The sequence below is a fragment of the Labrus bergylta genome, chromosome 6 (genome assembly GCF_963930695.1).
Source record: "Labrus bergylta chromosome 6, fLabBer1.1, whole genome shotgun sequence".
NCBI lineage: Eukaryota > Metazoa > Chordata > Actinopteri > Labriformes > Labridae > Labrus > Labrus bergylta.
In genome coordinates, this window is record NC_089200.1 from 17,134,253 (window position 1) to 17,155,932 (window position 21,680).

Below are 21,680 nucleotides of genomic sequence, written 5' to 3' on the forward strand. Positions count from 1 at the left end.
TTTAGGGTAGGTTTGTGGGAAAATGTTGGTGTTGTTGAATGCAGTTGATCAGGGCTGTGATGTCACCTTAAAATCCTTTCTACAAGCCTTAACTGGACTGTAAACCAAACCATCCCTGAAACCAACGCATCAGTGTGAACACTGTGTACTACAAATACAACATCATTAAAAGACAACTTTAAACCTAAGTGTGTTTACCAGGTTTAGAAAAGGTTATACCTTATGTGTGTAAAATCACACACATTGAAGTTACTGACCCCGGGCAGACCAACACAAAGCGGCCTGGAGCTGATTTACACACATACAGCAAACAATAAAAGACAGAGCTGGAATTTCATCTGTGGATGCTGCCAAAGCAAACACAGTAAAGCAGCTCAGAAAAGAAGATGCAGCCTGCAGCTCAGCTGGCTACTGGATGGCTGTTATTCTAAGAAATGTGTGTGAGGGAGGGAGAAGAAAAAATCCTCCACATGTGATGAGTAGGGAGTAGTTTCTGGAACAGCAGCATTTACACACTTGCATAGACACACAACAGCAGGTGTGTACTGTAGTGTAGGCTATATCTATCTGTATGTTTTTTTTTAAGATTAAAGATAGTGAAGTATGTATTCAAACTGTGTTAATCCTTCTATTGTTTTAACTTGCTGAAATCACTGAATAACAAACACACCAGCACAAACTCCATAATGAGTATGAGCTGTGCAGCAACACCAAGTTTTTGTGGTCAGCTTCTAAATATGATCCATGAATTAGCGTCACAACACCACCGTGAAACAGATGTGATTCTCTGCCATTGGACGGGCAGAAGTAAACAGCCGTGTGCATGTGTGGATCTTTGTAATACGATTCTAAAAAGTAGAATGAGGGCTAAATTACATCAGAGCAGAAAGAAGGGTCTGGGCGGTCGGGAGAACAGCGGTTAACAGGAGACAGTAAACAGGTACTGGTGATTGATGCTATCAGCAGCCATAGCCAGCTCCTAGAACATGGAAGTGTTCACTGAAGGACCTGTTGACGGAGCTGTGTGTGGTGCAAACCTTATAAATCAGAGAGGGAGGAATCAATTCTGTTGTTTCTCCTCCAGGAAAACACACCAGGAGAGTAAAACACTATTTCCTGTATTCTGATGTGATTTAATGCTCCTTTATGTTATGACATTGTCTTTGTTTTTCTTTAAAGAAACCCCAAAGTAATTACTGATTATTTTTAACACAACTTTCTACTTTTGAGCTGCACTTTTATCTTTTTTACCTTTACAGACTGAGCCCTGAGTTAATATCTGCCCCTTTCTTAAAAGTTTCAGTTTACTCACAGAAAGCCCTGGGACATGGTGTCTGGGGCTGCTGAGCTACCTGTTTTCTGTTTTACTGTAACTGCTCTTCTTTCTCAGTGATGGAGTGTTCTTGTTACCGTTAATACTGTCACTGTCTGTATTTGTATATTTGGATCTGCTCATATTCTTTCCTTTGTTACTCCTGGCCATTTTGGTGGATTTGTTTTTCATTTCTTAGTCGGTTGCTTTTTGTTGTCTGTTTGTGTATTTTGTCTTTGTTTTATTTGTTATTTTTTTCTCTTTTGAATTGTTGTCAATTTTAATCATCATGTCATATCGTGAATTGTCTTCTGTTAGGACCCTCTTGAGAACGAGATGGTATATCTCAGGGGGCTTATCCTAATAAAATAAAATACTACTAAAAAAATAACCTGAGCGTTGTTGCTGTTGCTAGCTTGATGTTATAAAGTCAGTGTTGTTTACCCTTTTCCTTTGCTTCAGTTTAAACAAAACCTGTATTGTCATTATTGGTGCTTTCACTAGACAACAACAGGAATCCTGACTGTGTGTATGAACTCCTCTCTCTCTCTCTCTCTCTCTCTCTCTCTCTCTCTCTCTCTCTCTCTCTGAAGGTTGAGCGTGCCTTCGGAGTTTGGCATTGGTATAAAGTATGTTTTACATTTTCAGACAAAAACATTGGTGGGGACAATTCAGTGCTAGTTCAACATTGAAGGGAAACATTACCCTGAACCCTACCCAATTCATTGTCCTTACTAAAGTAATTGTTTTTTTTCTCTAACTGGTGGCTGAATTCATTTTAAAAAAGTCCATCTTTAATCAATTTTGATTACTTTAAGGACCTTTTTTTTTGCCATTTTATTTAACCAATTGACAGTCAGTAAGACAAATGATCAACGCACTAATCTACCCCTAAAGAAGAAGACATAGAAATCTGTGACTTTGAGACATGTGAAAAATCCATAGAAAAAAGATCAATTAATCATTGATTACTCACCCCAGCCTGATATAATACAGTTTAATGTTTGAAGTATGCTGTACATTTTAGTTGGTTGATAATGTAGGCTAAACTTGTTCATTTTCATTTGTTCTTCTCTCTAGTATGAACATTTTTATTATTGAATTTGACCACAGCTTGAATCAAACCTCTGCCAGCAATGACAGCACACGTTCCAACAGACCTGGCCAATAAGACACCGGGGGGCAATGCGGTCATCCAATCAGCCAATACAGGCAAAGATTGTCATGCATCACCACAGATAATTCTCTGCAGTCCAGAAAAGCTCTGTTGGCACATTTATCTCTGTCAGTGGCACACATGAGCCGCAGAGACTGGAGCATCTGTCTCAATCTACACATGCACATACTGTCCGCAGTATGGAGTTATGGAGCGCCAGACAGTCCCTCCTACAGACATACGTCCCGTCAAACTGAACCGAGAGCCCAGTTTGTCATCCAAGCTGTTCACCGCGTCCATCCCTCCATCACAGCGATCCAATTCTCAGGGGGGGTCGCACATACAAAACCAATCATGGACACACATACTGTACACCCACAACCAAATGCTGGCTTTGAACTGCATTTAAAGAAACCGCCAGGGTTGTTCAGGGGTTCACGCTGCCATTGAAACTCAAGTACTGACCCTTCTTTCCACAAAAATACTAATACAAATCAAACACTACATCAATGACATGTCAACAAGAAATAAATCAATTGGTGTTTTGGAATCAGCTTAGTGTGGCAGTATCGTGTACTTTGCATTTTCTAGATATCTGATCGTTAAATTACCTGTTTTCAGTTGATTTTTGTTACATACTTGTTTTATCTGTGCCTTGACTGGCAAACGGAGCGAAACCCAAATACCATATTTTTGGAGGCCAATAAAGATACAGTTTATCGTTACAACTGGTTTTTGAGCATTGGGTCTGCAGATGAACTGGTGTTGCTGTCATGTGTCTGTTAATGTCCTCTGATCCTCCTTCATGATTGATATTCATTACACTGTGTCACATGCTGCCCATGCACCAGAAATACTGTGGGTCTCATTAACCTAAATTCTGCGTCGGGCAAGTCAAGTGTTGGTACAGTATTAACTATAAGGGGACAACTGACAGCAAAAAAAAAAAATATTCCACTCTTTCTCAGACAAAATACAAATCGAATGAGCAATAGTCAGATGATGTATGAGGTGTCAAACATGTACACATGAACATAGGTGCACCACAGTTCATCCAAAAACACCAGCAAAACACTGCAGCGAGACTCATTTATATCATGTGAGTGAGATAGTGTGAGGAGCAGACAGCAGGGTGCAGTGTGTGCGGCTGACAAGCTGCGAGCAGAGCGCTGGAGCAGAACCTTATTTAGCTGCAACAATGCCATCACAAGGCCCAGAGCAGGAGACACTGGAGAGAGGAGGCAGCAGCCAAGGCATGCTAAATATTAGCTGGGCTGGACGTCATTCTGCCTGGTTATACAAACACATGCCTCGTAAGAAACTAGCTCATGTTCTATATTAAGGACAAGCTATGGGTGCTACTCAGTGTCATCTCCAATACATATCAGGCGGCGCACTGAACAGAAGTACAGGTTTGGATTTGAGTGCAGTGGTGAGAATTGGCTCCATTTCTTTGTCTTGTGCAATTCCAAATAGAGTTTGAGTTTGGATGCATTAATAGAAACATGTGAGCCATCTGTGTTCACTTTTTCTTTTTCTTAATGTTTAAAGATGAAAAGAGTCATCTTATTTATCAGGAAAAGTTATTAAAAAATGACATTTTACTTGCAGTCCAATTTTACGCTGCTGTCTTTGACTAGTGTTGTAGTTTGTTCTCTTGTTTACACTTTTCTGAAGTTCGGTGGAGCGACACACCCCCCATTCACACATTATGAGAAGACACAAACATGGTAGCATGCAGTAACACATGTCTCTGCAGCCAAAACTGTGCAGGAGAGGGGAGACAATAAAGAGTTAAAGTCACTAAGCAATCAGAAATTACATATGAAACTGTATCTGATACAAACAAAAACAAGAATTCACACCGTTGCCAGAAACACAAGAGCTGTAGACAAACATTTTGGGACCAATCGCATGGTGAGTAACTCAAATGTGCACCAATCGCAGGCACACACACTGCCAGGGCGGCCATCTTTAGTAACAGGAGCCAGAGCTGACAAGTTTGGTCTAGGATTTTGAGGCCCAGAAATTCCTGCATGTCTGCATACCACAGTGTGTGAGGGGAAGGAAGAGGGGAAGAGTGAGAGAGAGAGAGATAGAGAGAGAGAGAGAGAGAGAGAGAGAGAGCACAAACCCAAGGAACAGAGGGAATGAAAGGAAAAAAGGAGAAGGGAGGGAGAGGAGAGGGAGGATCCTACACATAAGGTGGAGCGAAAGAACAAGCAGGGAAGAGAAATGGAGGGAGAGAAAAAAAGAGACAAGGAAAGACCACTTATCTTTTTATCCGTATTGTTCTTATCATGTCTGACACTTCTGGGGCTTTACCACACAAAATTGAAACTATAAGCAGAGCCTTCAAAGTGTAGTCAGAGGAAAGATTGAGAGTGAACAATCGTGCTGTACAACAAACTTTAACAACATATCAATTAAGTCTGTGGAAGAGAGACAGAGATGACAGTGGAGCAGCAGCGGCCATTTTCACTGCAGACTCATAACTGTCACCACTCTCATATCAACAAGGGATACATTAGGTCAAACAGAGAAAGATTATCACAGCATTTTATAGCCTTCTTTCAAACATATATGACCACTCAAGCTATCAGGAGATGGCACTGGTAGCCAAGGGTTTAAATAAAAACGAAATGAATGAAATATTTCGTATCACATTGGTTTCACTACTGAAAGCAGCAACAAGCAGAACAAGGTGCAAGTCGAAGAGGTTCTAGTTTTTCAGATTGAAGCTTTGCCAATCTGTGTGCTAATGCCAACAGTACAGGGGCGACACAGACGCTGAGCCATGCAGCAGAAAAGACAGGAACCGAGGTTCCATGATAACTGAATACCTTATGGCACTTTTTCATTACTACGTGAGATAATAGATTACAATGAGATCTATGACATTTGATGCCAAAGCTTGCTCGACTATAAATGCAGTAGAAAAATACCGAAACTGAGCCACAAGTAACATTTAAATCTGCTCCAGAGCTGAGAGAGTATACTTTTCCATTTTAGATGTTTTTAAATATTTAGATACCAATCATCTCATGCCACTTTTGCAGCATTTGTGTTCCTGCTACCAGGTAAAAACTCTGTAAACACGCACCTGTCCATGTTCCACTTGGGCACGTCCTTTCTTTGGGAGCCCTCCTGGAATTTGTGTGTGTGTGTGTGTGTGTGTGTGTGTGTGTGTGTTATGGCCAGCAAATGGCCCATTGGTTACTGACCCCCGTCCTCACCTCTAACCTCAATAGGTCAGCCCAAGGTCACATTCTCCCGATAATACGAGTATGCATCTGTCCCACCACCCATACCGAACCCCCTCCTCTGAGCCTGGTGTTGGTAAAATGGCCTTAAATAGACAAGAGGTACTCCGGACTGTACCATTTAAGCCTGAATAGGAGAACTGATGACCATCAAAGCTCCTGTTTACTGAACATTGAGTTTTGTCTGGACAGAACTAAATGGAAAATGTTTGGGTTTTGAACGAAATTCAAGTATGGGGAGGTCATTTAAGTTTAAATCAGGAAAAAGAACTTCAATAAAAACAAAGATGATTTGTATTGAAGGCTTCTCGTGTTTCTGGTGGACTGGTCTCGCTCGGCCAGATGATCAGGGTGTACACAAAACATCAAGACATAACAATCAGAAAGCAGAATAATCATTTTTCAAGTGTTAGGTGTCAGATGAGAATTAACTCAACAACCCACACACTGCCAAGAACACATTCCCAACCTGTGGGAAATGCTGCTTTCCCAAGAAGGTGATGTAACGACAAAGGTTCTTGCAGATTTCAAACGTCCAAACATCGCCTCCCAGCCTCTTCAGGGGAGCCGTGATACCACCTCAAAGTAGCCGTGAAATTCCAAGTATTTGACGGAGCATAAGCATCACATATTCCAAATACAGTACATAGTAGCACTGGCTACAGACGAAGTTAAGCCCCGAACACATGGTTCTGAGATCTCTGTGCCGTTTGAGCATATAGAGCCAGCAGCGATGTTTCATTAAAGGGATACTTCACCCGTTAAAACATGAATCTGTATTGACATTGGGTCATATATGTAGTAGAAATGTGAAATACATTTTGAAGTTGGTGCCTTCTTGGCCGAGAAAAGGCAGAAAATGTCTTTATGGCTCATGTGGATGAAAGACACCAAATCCCAGAATGCATAGCACCACAGGCCACTCCCACTAAGGTCCTCTACTTAGACATATTTACTTCAAGACATAAGGCCGTTTCCTCAACTGATTCAGAGATTTCTTCCAGAAGGAATTGGCATCTTGGAAATTGCTGGCAGGAAACAGACTCTATGTCTGTGTCCATAGGCAAACAGTGAGAGCACCGACACTACCATTCCGCCCCAGCTCGAGCCGGCAACTGCTCCTCGTCCTCACCGCCGCCGACAGGCAGGCCCTTATGTCTCGGCTGCTGAGCTGGCAGCAGCTGGTGGCGGCCAGCAATACAGCCGCGAGACGGTTGCTGCCGACAGGCTGGTCTTGTGTCACGGCTGCTATGACCAGCGGCGGCCCCAGCGGCTTATACATCCCTACATGTTGGGCTAATGTTTGTTAAAAGAAGGACTGTTGTCTTGTATCTTCACTAATAAAAGTACCATTCATTTAGGCAGCTTCATGACTTTGGATTTCATGCAGCATACATCTTCTGTAGGTTTCACAAGTTTCACAATTTACTGAATTAAACAAATAAAACTGTGTGCAATCATCAGTAGTATACATTATGATCAGAGGGTTTGAGTATGCTCTGATAGTTGTTTTTGTTCAGAGTATTGTGTATATCTAGGAAGGGTTATTTGAGGAGCATGATCTGTAAGACTGAAAAAGTAGGGGATTGTGCTTGTTGTTTTTGTCTCCAACATACTGATCATTTTTGTTGTGCATGATTTGTGTTTTTAAAAATCAGTATTTATTTTCCTGTCCTTCTAGTACCTGAATGTCAGTGCTGCGCTTGTGTTTTTCAGTTGAAATGTCAGCAATCGTCACAAAACAAGACGTGGTGTTACTGTTGATCACAACCTTTGAGTTTTTCAAAAATTATGATTAAATGAATTCATAATGTAATAAACATTTGCAGCCGTGTCACAGTGTGGCATCTGTGTTGGGAGGCTTGTATATCCTTAATGCTGCGATTCATTCATGTAAATTCTTCCCTTTACTTTTCTCTCACATAAAAAATAATATCCCACACATCCACGTTCTTCACTTGCCGCCAGCCTTCCCCAGGGCCCGGTTATACAGCTCAGCAGTAGGAAGTGCTCTGGACAAAGACAGGAAGTAATGAGGAAGTCCATTCACACAGCTCAGGCTCTAACAACCCCTTGTCTGCCAACGCACTTTCCTCCACAGCACATACATGGATTTTCAGAACAAGAAAAAAAACCTTATGTACGGTTGTAATTTAATTATAACCTAATTCTGAAGGGTATGGGTGTATATTAGCTGACACGATTGAAATGTAAATTCTTAAAATAATGGGACGAAGAATGTTAAGTGTTCAGGAATGACTCTCACCTCCTCTGCACCTTTAGAAAAACAAACGGCAACAGTAGCCATACATCTTGTTCCAGCATGTCTGTTATCCTCAGATAGCCCCCATCCTCTCCACAATAAAGGCTACTCACATCTCCAAGAGCCAATAGCCTGCTGGAATAGTGATCAGCAGTGTCAGCAGGCTCTACTTAGCCTTGTGTGAACGCTTGTGCTCCACTTGGCTCTCTGCATAAGTGTGTATCTGTTGTGCATTTCTGTATCTGATTGTGTGTACTGTTACACTTTCATATGTGCACTGTATTTGTGTGTTTGTGAGTGTGTGTGTGTGTATAGAGCAGGATGTGGGAGTGCCCATTCATTGATGAGTTGGACAGAGCGAGAGAGAGCGAGAGAGCGAGAGAGCGAGAGAGAGAGAGAGAGAGTTTTCTAGATCCCCCGGGGCGCCCGGCTAGCACTGCCTGCTCATACTTCTCTCAATGCAGGAACAGAGCTGGTAGAGGAAATCACACACACACACACACACACACACACACACACACACACACACACACACACACACACACACACACACACACACACACACACACACACACACACACACACACACACACACACACACACACACACACACACACACACACACACACACACACACACACACACACACACACACACACACACACACACACACACACACACACACACACACACGCACACACAGATAAAAAACTAAAGCCAGCTTATCAAAGTTAATTTGGATTTGTGAACAAGGATGCAAGCTGCCAGGCAGGAAAACACAAGTGCACGATTATTAACTCTCTCCCTCTCCATCTGTCCCTTTCAATCGTTCCTTCCATCTTCTCTTCCCCTCTCCTAAGTTGTAGTCTTTTTTTCTCACTCCTTCTCCCTCGTAGGATATTCATTGTAACTCTAACACCAATGAGTGAGTGTGTGTAAGTAACGGAAGCTGCAACGGAAAAGCTTTAACTATCGCAAACTTACAGAATGTCTATAGCAACAACCAAAAGAGAGGTGAGTACAAATGTTAGCAGCTCTCTCTTCTGTGTATGAGTGCATCGCTGCAGGATCATATCGCTTTAATTAGAATACTAATACTATCAAATTAAGATAATTTGAATGTTTAACTGTGATTGTACATATTTCTAGATACCAGCTGCAAAATCCTGATTCTGGATTCCAAAAGGTCACTTATTTAAAATATCATATCCATATAAAATCTTACTATTTTAATGTGAAACTGTGATTTTTAGCATGTTGAGGAACAGCTAATCAATTATTTTGGCTGAACAAAGTGCCCCTAAACTTCACACGTCGGTGAACCAAAAATGGCCGTAGGCGTATACTAACCTACACTTCACACTTCATGTCCGTAGTGTGGATGAACCACATTATTCAGTAAGTACAGTGCATGCTCAGTGTTTTGTTTTCTTCTTAAAGTGAACAAGTTGTTTACTAAACCCTAAAACACTCCCAGGGAGCCGCTCGAAAGACAGATCCACGTCAAAGTTCAACTCAATTATTTAGTGTAATTTTCAGATGATTTTCGGATGCTTTGAGACAAATATTGCAAATATGCCCTTAAGGTATTTAATGAATGTGTTCTCTGTGTGCCCTTATGGTATGCCCATTGCAACTGTTTCCCACCAGAGGGGAAAGAGAATCTCTGGGTGCTTGTGAGTGTATGTGTGTTGTGCCTACAGGTGATTGGCATGTGGTAAGCATGCAGGAAAAATATCAAGCCTTCCCCGTCCAGATGGAAAGAGAGAGCAGTGACTCATATGTGTAAAGGTTGTCGGCTACACAAGTTGGATTTAACGAAGCATTAGAGTGTGCACAGTAGCTCCTATGATCGTTCTCACAAATGCACGTGCCACATTTGTAGTTTATAGTGTTTATTTACACTCTACTATAACCTGAAAATCACCTTCTACCACCAGCACATCACAGAGTGTGACCTGCAATTTCCACATTATCTGTGCGCGCTGCGTTCAGTCCGCACCGAAAGATAGAGGACGAGTTTGAGTGAGAAGTGAGTCTGGTAGCAACCTGAGCGGGGAATCTCGGGACAGCTAAGTGTTTTTGTTTGGTTGTGGGTTCAGGCCAACAGCAAGCTCTATTGAGCTCTACCATCCTTAACACTTTTATTTTCTTTCTCTCTTAAGGCTTCTCTGGCTTGTTTTGCTCTGTTTATTTTTGCTTTGCCCAACCCCTTCTCTTCCCTTGCTTGCCTCCTCAGCTGGCCTTCATCTTCTCCACCCCAACTGTCCGCGGTCAATTGATAGGATGAGGAATAAAATACTTATGGATATATCATAAATCACAACGGAAATGTCATGAATGAAAATTTTAACATGGAAACCTGTCTAGGACTAATCAGTAACTTTGTGTTAGATATTTATGTTTTCATATTTTTGACCAGGGAGTTTGCACATACCAACTAAAACCATGATAATATACTCATGATGGATAAGTTATGCAACTGTCTTTTGGTAAGAACAAGTGTGTGTAGACGTATTCTGTTTGGATTTTATCAATGAAAACCTTTAAGATAAATGTTAATTTCTGTTGGACACGTGTCATTTTTTTCTTTCGATTGGGTCCTTGAGGTTGCATGCTTTTTTTTTTTTTTTTACATACAAGTAGGGGGGGGGCTCCGAATTAAAAAGTTGTGAAACACTGCATTAATCCATCCATATTGGCAAGAGATTGTAAAAGGGTACTTGGGTTCATTTCTATATATTTTTGGTTTTAAGCAACAAAGCCATAACATGAAAATGGCTGCAGGCTACCCCACCAACGAAGGAAGACTGGACTGCTATTCTAAATGAAATACATTGTATGGAGAAACGGATATTTTCCCAGAGTTTTTAATTTAAAAAGTAGAAAACACTGGAAGAAATCGACTATTAGCTCTGAGGGATGTAACCTTCCACCTGGGTAATTCAACTCCTTACTCTGTCACCATATGAGGCCCAAACTTTGATACATCTCCTCACCCTCTCCTTCTACTGCTCAACTTTTTCTGTGATCTCTCCGACCAGTCGAGAATCCTGTTTTTAAAGTCAGACAGTGTCTGACCTGTGTTGAGCTCTGGCCTGGAGGAGGGTCACAGAGCCATGTCAAATGACGCACAGTGGCTTTTGTCACCGGGGAGCTGGAGCTGTGACTCCAGTGTGTGTTTGTCTGAAAACAAATACAGCAAACAACAAAGCATGTAGACGGAGGCAAAATGAACTTTGACCTAAAAAGCTTTTTTTTTCCTCTTTGATTGTGTGTGTGTGTGTGTTTTCGTATGAGTTGTGAAAGCACAGTGATGGTGTCTGTGCCGCTGAACACCGTGTGCCAGGCCTCAGTAACAGATAGAGCCTTATCTAAACAGGAGATCCACTGTATGCTCCCTATTCCCTCTCTCTCATCTGTGAATATTAATCTTACTTCTGCTTGATCTGTACTTTCCACCCTCTTTACCTCTTATTTGCGTCATACTTGTGTGCTCAAATTCCAACAAGCAAGCTGCATTTGTGTATGTCTGTCTGTGTGTCATCTATAAATAAAGCTCCAACTTCTCTGTAAAAAAAAGTGTGTTTTTTTTGTTCTCTATTATTTTTTATAGTAAATAATCTTGTACTATGAATATAATTTTTGTTATAAGTTTATAATTCCGATATGTGTTGAACTTCTTTACTTGTATCAAAACCAAATACACACATTCAATTAAGAGCCCAGTACCATCCGATGATTAAAGGATTGTCTGCCATTCAGATTTGATTCATGAACCACTGAATCACTTGTGTTATGAACTGTGAGTCACTGCTCTCCACAACAAGACTGGCAGCACTACCACCCTTGAAATGCGCTGTTGCACTACTGCAGTCCAGAAGAATAGCGAGCAATCAACAACAATCAATCAGGCGAAAAGGCCACAGTGACGGGTGACAGCTTGTAAAAAGTGAGAAAAAGTGCACTTGACAAAACATAGTATTGGACTAACCTCAAATACCTGCACAAAATTGTAAATATACAAAGAACATGCACAGAAAATACAGTATGTGCCTCAGAAACAAAAACACACATAAACCTGAGAAGGCACTGAGCAATAAATGTCACATTGCCAACTTACTATTAAGGGCCCTGCACATGTCTTGGCACACACACACACACACACACACACACACACACACACACACACACACACACACACACACACACACACACACACACACACACACACACACACACACACACACACACACACACACACACACACACACACACACACACACACACACACACACACACACACACACACACACACACACACACACACACACACACACACACACACACAGTTTTCCTGCTTGTAAGGAGAATGTGTAAGATCAGAGGAATGCAGACTCTCCTTGGGCTCTTACCTAAGGCAACTGGAACCCTGTAAATGCACAACAAAAACAACCCAACAGTTTCCACTCACACATAAACTTTAATGCCCCATCTAATGTTCCTCTGCCCTGCACCTTCCTTCCATCCACACACACACACACACACGCATGTGTGCGTCTAATTTTGTAAACTGTGAGTTTTCATTCACAGAAGCCTTAATTAAAGATCCTACAGCTGCGTCATGACACCACTACCACCACCCAGCACGTGTTTTACTGTTTGTGGCTGCACAGACAAGCAATCGAGAAAAAAAAAAACACTTTTCTCGAACCAGAGTTTCACATTTCACGACCTTTGATCCTCTCGGTGCTGACCTGTGGGCTAAAACATACATAATTAAGAGCTGTATGATATAGAACCATTGCAACACTAACTGGTTATGTAACTTTCTTGCATTCCTTAAATATACAATTTCTGTTTTTCATCATTCAATCATTTTCATGTTTGAATAATGTTTGTACATTATTCTGTAGTAATTAGTCGTCAGCTTTAAACTGACTGTTCGGTTGCTGTAGAATAAAAACATATCTTGGAGCTGTAGCTTTTACCTCCACTAAGGACAGACACTTGTGTACATAATCATTAAACACACTAACATTTGCCAACTTTGACACTAAGTGTGCACCTATCATCCCTATGTGTAGCCAACACACAGTCTCACATTCCCTCACCTCTCCCTCCCTGCTAAAGGGGAAGACACGGATTGCATCAGTTTCTAGAAACAGCTCCCATTTTGACACACAGCTCTTGACTAAACTGGGGCTGGTCACATGATGCAGCATCATACCTGCTCCCCTGGCCTATAGGCAGCAGAGGAGACATGAAGGCACATGTACACACACAGATTGCTTGTTGTACAGAGGAACAAACACTTCTGTTCAACAGTTGGCTTGTTTTTTCTTTTGAATGCTCTTTGCAACTGCCTCTGAAATAAGGCCAATAACTGGATTCAATACACTTCTCGAAAAGACTTTAAACATGGCTCAATGTAGGAGCAAATACTTTTTTTATATAAAAACTCGCACCAACTTGACGAGTACATACTGCTCCATGCATAAATAAAGGGACAAGTCTTTTCCTATCAAATATTCCAATAAAAAAAAAATAAAAAAAACAACTACAGGCTCAAATAACCGCCACATATTCTTGTTGCTGCAGTTAAAGTATAAAGCATGATGAACAATTCGATTCTTTACATTCTCTGTTTATCATGTAGAGTTTCTAAAGTGACTCTGTCCTGCATTTTAAGAGACTGTTGGAACTCTCCACAATTTATTTTATCATTTCAAAAGTATACAAACTTTGGTATAGAGCATATACTTAAGTTTTTTTGTAGGCAAAAAAAAGGAACTCATTGTGTGTTTGTGTGCATCTTTGCAGAGATGGAGACACAAAGAGTGCTATTTCCTGTATAAATGTCCTGACAGTGACTGAGACCTGGCAGAGAATGGAGGAGCCAACATTATATGCAGGCTGCAACAGTGAACGTTTAAGTATAAACAAGGCTGAGGTCGTTCTGCTCTGAACACTGGCCTTTATGTCGGACACAGGGACAGAAGGGGGGAAAAAAACAACAGAAGCAATGATTGCCTTGAAAAAAATAATAAGCATTCTCTCAGTGTGTCTTACAATAGAAACTATTATGTGTGTTTATGGTAAGAGAGGAAAGACTGACGGACCGACAGGCCAACACTCTGGCAGCTGACTGCAGCAACAAGTACAACCCACTGAACTTTCTGACTTAAAGGGCAAAAGAAAATGTAGAATGTCTCACAAATAAATTCACAAACTGTTTTTTCCCAATCATGCCTACCTTTTAATTTGCAGTTCCCAGTCTTAACAAAGCTGATAGGTCATTTCACACATCAAGCAGATCGTGAACCCATAATAACAGATCATTTGAGCACAATTCCCCAGTCAATGAAGGCTAATCAGTCCACAGCCCCTAGCAGCTGATATCAGGAGAAGCCCTTAGCATCACAGAAATCATTACATAAACCATTTGGAATGAAAACAATGGTCGTCTCAATAGACTTTTGGGATGGGAAAAATCTGGTACATATTCTCATTATGTGTCTCAAAGGAGCACTTTGGAGTCAGGGAAGGTCCTACTAAGCATGTTTGCAACAGCCAGTCAACATGGAGATGTTTCCACTGCTCTATTCATAGATATTTTTAAGAATATAAGGTTAGTATAAAGATCTGAGGGCCATCAGCTCTCTTTTTGGAATAACACCACTGTTATCAAATCTAGCACTGTGGGCTCAGATATATTTCAGTCAGCTGTTGGTTTTGTTGTGATGACATGGATTTAGTTAGGAAGCAGTGGGAACTACATGATTTCAAGACAAAATGACGATGGATGGAAAATGGACTTAAACTTGTATGGTGCTTTTTAGTCCTTTGACTACTCAAAGTTGTTTTTGTTTTTTTACACTACATGTCACATTCTTCCATCCTCACCACATTTACACAGTGATGGCAGAGAGGCTGCTACATAAAATGCCCAACAGTACTACTCTATTCACACACAGTCTCACTCCAAAAGCATAGCAGCAGGAGCGACTCAGGGTTCAGAGTCTTGCCCAAGGACACTTCAACAAGTGACTGCCGGAGCTGGGGATCGAATCCCGAACTCCTGGCTGTGAGACAACAGACTCCACACTTAGGCACAGCCGCCCCCCAAACTGGCACTTTATGAGTGTGCAAAATTTGCTGTTAGTCATAAGAGGAACAGACTTGATTTTTAAGCACATTAACATGTTTTTAGGTGTGAATTCATATGTTTAAATCACATGAATATAAAATGTTTAAAAAGTCTGTGTTCAGATTTTTTGACATCATCTGCCTCAAGACCCTGTTTCAAGAAAAAAAGCAGAATATGTACCCACTTTAAAATACTCAGTAACACTGATAAAGCCACACTTACTTCTCTGGCAGTGGTTCTGTGACCAGCAGCGCCCCCTGAAGTGTCCATTGATGGTGTTCTGCGAGCAGGTGGTCTGACCTTGGGCTGTACCGGGACACACATCTCCACACTCTCGCTCATTCTTATTGGCCACGATATAGTTGTCTCCTACTGAGTCCAGGATTTTGGACCAGTCCAGAGTGGCAAGATAGCAAAGGTCTGGGTTTTTCTCGATCCTAACAGCACCCCGGGTGATATTCACAAGACTGTGTAGGCCCAGCTCCTTAAGCTGCAGCATCTCGTAAATCACCAGAGCATAGTTAAAGAAGAGGTTGTTTCCCCGGATTACTGACAGGTTGGGGAAGAGATCACTGAGGTTATCTAGGCCGTAGACCCTGAACAGCAGCACGTAGTCCGTCACCATTCGGAGTTTCGGGTAACTGAGACCACGGAAGTCATCGGTCTTGGTCTTAAACATGAGCAGGATCTTGAGGTGTCCCTCGATAATGGTGCAGTTCTCCAGCGACTGGAGGTTGGTCACATTGTTTCGTATGTCTTTGCTCTGGCAGACTGAAAGGAAAGAAAAGGACAGAAGTGTTAGAAATTCAGTGAGAGTTTATTCCATTATTTCATAAAGAATCAATAGTTCATGGGAACACATTTTGAAAGTTGACCTGCTTTTACTTATTTTAAATCAATCCACACCTGGGAGCTGACCAGTAAAACACCTGATTGGTTTGGACATTCTGGTTTAGAGTAAATGAAGGAAGTGACCATTAGTTTAGTTTAAATAACGGGATATGCTTGAATTGTACTAATTGTGCCTTATGAAGGCAATAAGGTTGAGATTCTTTCCCTTAATATTAGACACTTTAATTCAACTGTTTGCTCATTTTGAGGTAGTCGTTTTTTTTTGCTCATAACTAATTGTTTGAATTATTATTTTATCCATTAATCAATCAGTTGTTTATTGAGGATTCTGTGAGGGTTTGGTGAAAATCTTCATTGTAGTTTCGTCAAGGCCACGAATATATTACATTTTATTGTTATTTATTTGGGTATGTTTGGTGCTTTTACGTAAGAAAATGAGAACCCTGTCTTTTTTAGCAATTAGCTTGACTTTAGCTTTAGTCAACAGGCAAAATAGTTGTCCTGTATTTGCAAGGATACTTAAAAAAAGATATGAACTTCGACAGATCTTTTTTCCCCCCATTCAAGCCATGATACTTCCAGAAAGCACTAAGTAGAGCAGAGCCATTTAAGAAACAGCCTCAATAAAGAACCTGCTGCAAACTGACTGCCTGCTAGCTTTCTCTCCATCCAACTCCCTGTAACAAGCGCACGCACACGCACACAGTCTCTCTCTTGTCACCCACTCCAACAGTGTCTCTCCAGAGGAAACTATTGTAAGGCACCGTCTGTTCTGACTGAAGCATACTGTACATAAAAGGGTTAAAAGAAATGAAGCCTGGAAGGTAATGCTTATCCATGCTCATTCATACTCTTTACACACACACACACACACACACACACACACACTGGTAAATGCATACACACACTTGTTTACACACACAATAGAGGAGTGGAGAATTCATTAGGAGACAGCTACTAAGAGAGCCATGTAGAGAGAAGGTTTGCTGCTGGTGCTTGATGAATATTTCTGATGTCATCTCCCTATTCTAAATTAGTATCAGAGGAAGAGGATACCTTACACTGGGGGGTGGGGTGCAATGAAAACAACTGCATCCTCTATATCAAAGGCAAAACTAATTGGATAAAAAAGGCTAGTTTATAGAGTTACTAAGAGGACTCAGAAAGAGAATACTGCCCAAGAATGATCTGTTGTCAAACTGTTGCATATCATTTCTTTAAAGTCGGCTCCAAACAAACATGTTGCAGACGGTCTGGAAAACAAGATTTGTAGGTTGGGGCACCTCTGCAGAAATACAGTTCTTTTCTCAGATTTAGGTATTGCACTTTAATGCAAAAGAAGTATAATATAAAATCTATAAGTATAATGAATATTGCAGCCCTGGTACAAAGTATCACCAATAAGAAGTAAACTATATACTCACTATCACTACCATATATTCATCACATTTTAGAATCAACAACCGTTTAAGTTTTGTTTGTTTTTTATGTGAATGGTCCACTATAACATGTTAAATTAAATAGTAAATAAATAAAAAATCCAAAATCTTGCTGGGGCTTACTTGGTTCCATTAAGTTGTTTTTGGCCCACTTCATTTCCAAGGTGTAAGCTATCTATTAACCTCCCATTCTGTTAATGGTTAGTGAGACAAACATGTCAACAATCCAGGGACAAACTCCGACCAGCAGCGCGTCAATAGAGCCGTTTAAGAGACTTCTGCAAATGGACGGGAGCCAATAAAGCCTTTGATCACTAGACTGACAAATAATACTGAGTTACTACGACAGCAATTTGGAAAAACATGCAGGTCAAGTTTTAGAGCAAAGGTCAAAAGAATATTTCAAATGATCAGGAGTTATAATGCAAAGTAACAACTAGTGGTCTGTTTTTATAACTTTAAAAAAGTGTCTACATCAGAGAGACTTCCATTGAATTTATAATGTCTTCATTGTAAGCATGTCAATTTGTAAGTTAGCATTAGTCTTTTCAGAGAAAGTGAATGATAAGGTCAGAAGGGTGAGAGAATCAAACAGGACATTTAACATTCCATTTAAAGAGGTCATATTATGCCCTTTTTGGGGTTCGTATATTTAATCTATGTACTTACTAAAGTATGTTCACAATAGCTGAAGTTCAAAAAAAGTGTATGTTTTCATGTCCTGCCGCTCCATGCACCGGCTCGCTTCTGACTCTCTTTCAACGGCACTCAAGTGCCCACGTTCAGAGTCCTCAACTCTGATCTGATTGGTCGGCCTGTCGGCTCTGCCGTAATTGGTCAGTCGCGCAGCACGGTTCTCGGAAATGTCACGCCCCTTTTACCATATTGGGAATGCAGCCACTTTGGCTCCGAAGGGAGCGAAAACATTAGCACCTTAGCACTACTGTGTTACCGCAGGCTACGGCATATCATGGGCGTGCTACAGAAGTTAATGGGCGTGCAACATGAGCTGCTGGGCTTGCCACAACAAGGAGATCAGTGATCTCACACTGACAAGACGTCACACTGGCAATTTTTTTTCAAGGGGGGCTAGAACTGAGCATTACATGCAGCTAGCTAATTTTTGCAAATAGATGTGCCTAAACATGCACAGGACACTTGAAAAACACACTAAAGAGCCTATAAAACCAGAAAAAGCATAATATGGCCCCTTTAACTAAAAACATTTAAACTATGTAATATTCAAAATATTTCAAATAATTCTCAATATCATGTTATCTGCCTCTGTAGGTCTACGAACAAAAACAGTGATGAAACTAGGGATGTGAACGTTAAGTCGACTAAAGAGTTACCCTCACAAGTCAGCACCGGGATTACTAGTCAGTTAAATTAATTATTACTCTTTCAGCCCACAATTTCTGTCAAATGTTGTGCTCAAACTGCAAAGCAGCCACTAGCTGGGGCCATAGACTGGCTTTAGCTTGGGTTAATTGCCCTGCTCTTCACAACCGGAAGTAAACAAGCATAGTGAATGCATAGCAGCATCTCGTAGGAGCATTGCATTCAGGCAGCATTTTGATTTCGAAAATCAAGATAAAGTTGTAAGTAGTCTCTCAGGTCAAACTGGCATATCGACCTGAGCAATAGGTTGTCACATTTAGCACAGACGTGTGGATGTTAAGCTGCAGGGAGGACCGGAGGCAGAGTGTGGTTAGCGCTGTTTGCGTTAGCCACATTCAGCAAATCAGAGTGTCAGTTAAACAAAATCTCAATTTCAATTTAACTGACTAGGAAATTACTCGGTAAGGAACATAAAACACAACAAAATATTTTAATAGCAGAAAGCAAACTTTAAAAATGGAACTGTCCAGAGGAGATATCAAACAGTAGAAATTGATTATATTAAAGCAGACAAGTGCAGCCATCCCAGAACCTCGAGTCAGTGCCACTAGATTGAGTGAAAACATGTTTGTCCCCACTGCTGTTTAAAGGTTCTTTTCTCTGTACATGTAAAATTGCAGTTTAAAAATGAAATATGAAATGAAATGAAGTTATAAAATCAATATGTTAATTACAAATAACTAAATAAAAAAAGGACCTTGTTTTTGTTGCTGTGACACATAATTGTTATTTAGTCAATTAGGTCAGACAGCAACAAGTGGGTATTGGGTTAGTTCTCGTTTATTGGCTATGTTTGGAAATTATTTCCACTGATCCAAAATCAAGAAAAGATATGCAGCAGAGTTACAACAAATGTTCTTCCTGCATGGCCATGTCTATAAAAACCTTGAAAAAAATGATTCATTATCTCTGTTTTGATCAGAAAACAATTCCAATGAGCTGTACTCTTTCTTGTGGACGTGGCCAAAGCCGACTTAACTTTGCACACTTCCGCCTCCTGCCACCTTCGCCTGTAGCCAAAAACAACTCATAAATTCAGACAATAAATCCATTTGAGCTGTTAAGCTCATCTGATAAATCTGAGTTTGGAACAACAGCTACTCATTCACACAGGTCAGGTCATTTGGCCACACCTTCTTTCTTTTTTTTTAGACACATATGGTGTCAGGATCCAAAACACAAAAACCTGCACTGAGTAGCAGTTGGTGTTATTCCCAGTGATAACAGCAACCTTACACCTATCTGTCCCTCCTGCCTTATCTCCTGGTTACATCAAACAAGCCTACAGGCCACCCACTCGCTGACAGCCAGCAGCACTAACCGGATACCTATTGTGCAGCACTACAACATAACAAACTGTGTTACAAAACAGCATCAGGGCCAGGGTGCAGCTCACCTCTGCCCACAGTGATCCTAAAGACATACCAAGAGGACACAACATGACCTTTTCAAATTAAAGTGTATTCTTCACTACATAAAATAAAGAGGAGGTCTTTCTTGTCACACAGCATGCTTAGAGGCTAGCACATATGTCATGTCTCCTGACAGAGGAGCTCTATTGACACAAAGAAATGTTAGTGGGCCATGAGGGGGAAGCAGCAGACGGTGCTGCTGGGAGCTAACTCTGCAAAATGGAGTCTTGTTTTCGACTGACAGGGCTAAGCGAGAGAGAGAGAGAGAGAGAGAGAGAGAGAGAGAGAGAGAGAGAGAAGGAGGGGGTCATCAAGGGGCAGACGTGAGTAGAGAAGGGAGGAGGAGGAGGAGGAGGAAGGAGAGTGCAGGACCGAAAGCCACTGTATCTTTAAAATAATGAGCCATCTCCTCCCTCTCTCTACATAGGTTTAGGAGAGGAGTATAGGGGACATAGAAGAGGAAAAGGGCGCAAATAGGGAGGCAGAGCAGAAATTAAGTCATATGGGAAAAAGGTCTGGCAAAAAAAAAAAATAAGGAGGAAAGAAAAGGGGAGGTAAAAAATGATGGGAGGGGAGTAAGGGGAGTTAGTTAGCAGGGGTGAAAGTGTAACCTGAGCCCAGGCAGCAACACAGAGTGACGTAAGGGACGTAACAGGACGGTTGGAGATCACATGCTTGAATGGAGAGTCACTATTGACCACTGTTACATGACAAGTAAAAGGCACGCGCGCGCGCACACACACACGCATATATATAAACACACTGAGAGGCTCACAGGGGGGATAGAAGGGTTGGGTGGCTACCTACAGGCCTCACTCAACAATAAGCCATGTTTAACTACAAAACAAACAAATTAAGCTTCTGACTGAATATATGAGGGAAGAACAGGGACACAAAGACAGACAGAAAAACAGCATGGTAGACAAAAACACACCTGCTGCACAATTTTCCATTTTGTGCTTTAAAAGAAAGCAAATTGTCTGGCAGAAATGACTTACATAAACAGACCCCACATTTAGAAAAAAGAAAACAACTGGTAGACAGTGTGTGAGGGGTGGGGGGGGCGGGGGGTTTCATTGGACAATGACCGTGACCCCTCTCTAGCCCACCCTCCCATCAAGGACCACCCATTAGCAGACAGCTTGGTGCTCTCCCTGGCTGTACAGGAGCTCTTAATTACAGTAACAACCCAATCACCCACTAATGAGCCCGAGGGGTGGAGGGGTGGATGGGTGGGGTGGAGGGTGAGGGTTGCAGCAGAGCAGAGAGAAAGGAATAACAGAGCACAGACTGTCTGGAACGTACTGTACCATACTCTGTGGACCTCTATAGGAGAAATGTGGGCCATCCAAGCCGCCTCCCCTGTCTGTTTGACACTTAATTTGGCAGCAGGAATGAGAAAAGGAGTAGGAGGGATGCATAGAGGAGTGTG

The 21,680-nt window shown here is 41.4% G+C and overlaps 1 protein-coding gene across 1 annotated transcript in view; it reads right to left on the bottom strand.

Moving 5' to 3' along the window:
• insrb (insulin receptor b) overlaps positions 1 to 21,680 on the bottom strand; it is an 80,063-nt gene that overhangs the window by 39,268 nt on the left and 19,115 nt on the right. The window contains exon 2 of the mRNA XM_065955874.1: positions 15,367 to 15,915. Coding sequence (XP_065811946.1) covers positions 15,367 to 15,915 — 549 coding nt within the window. The remainder of the gene's footprint in view (positions 1 to 15,366; positions 15,916 to 21,680) is intronic.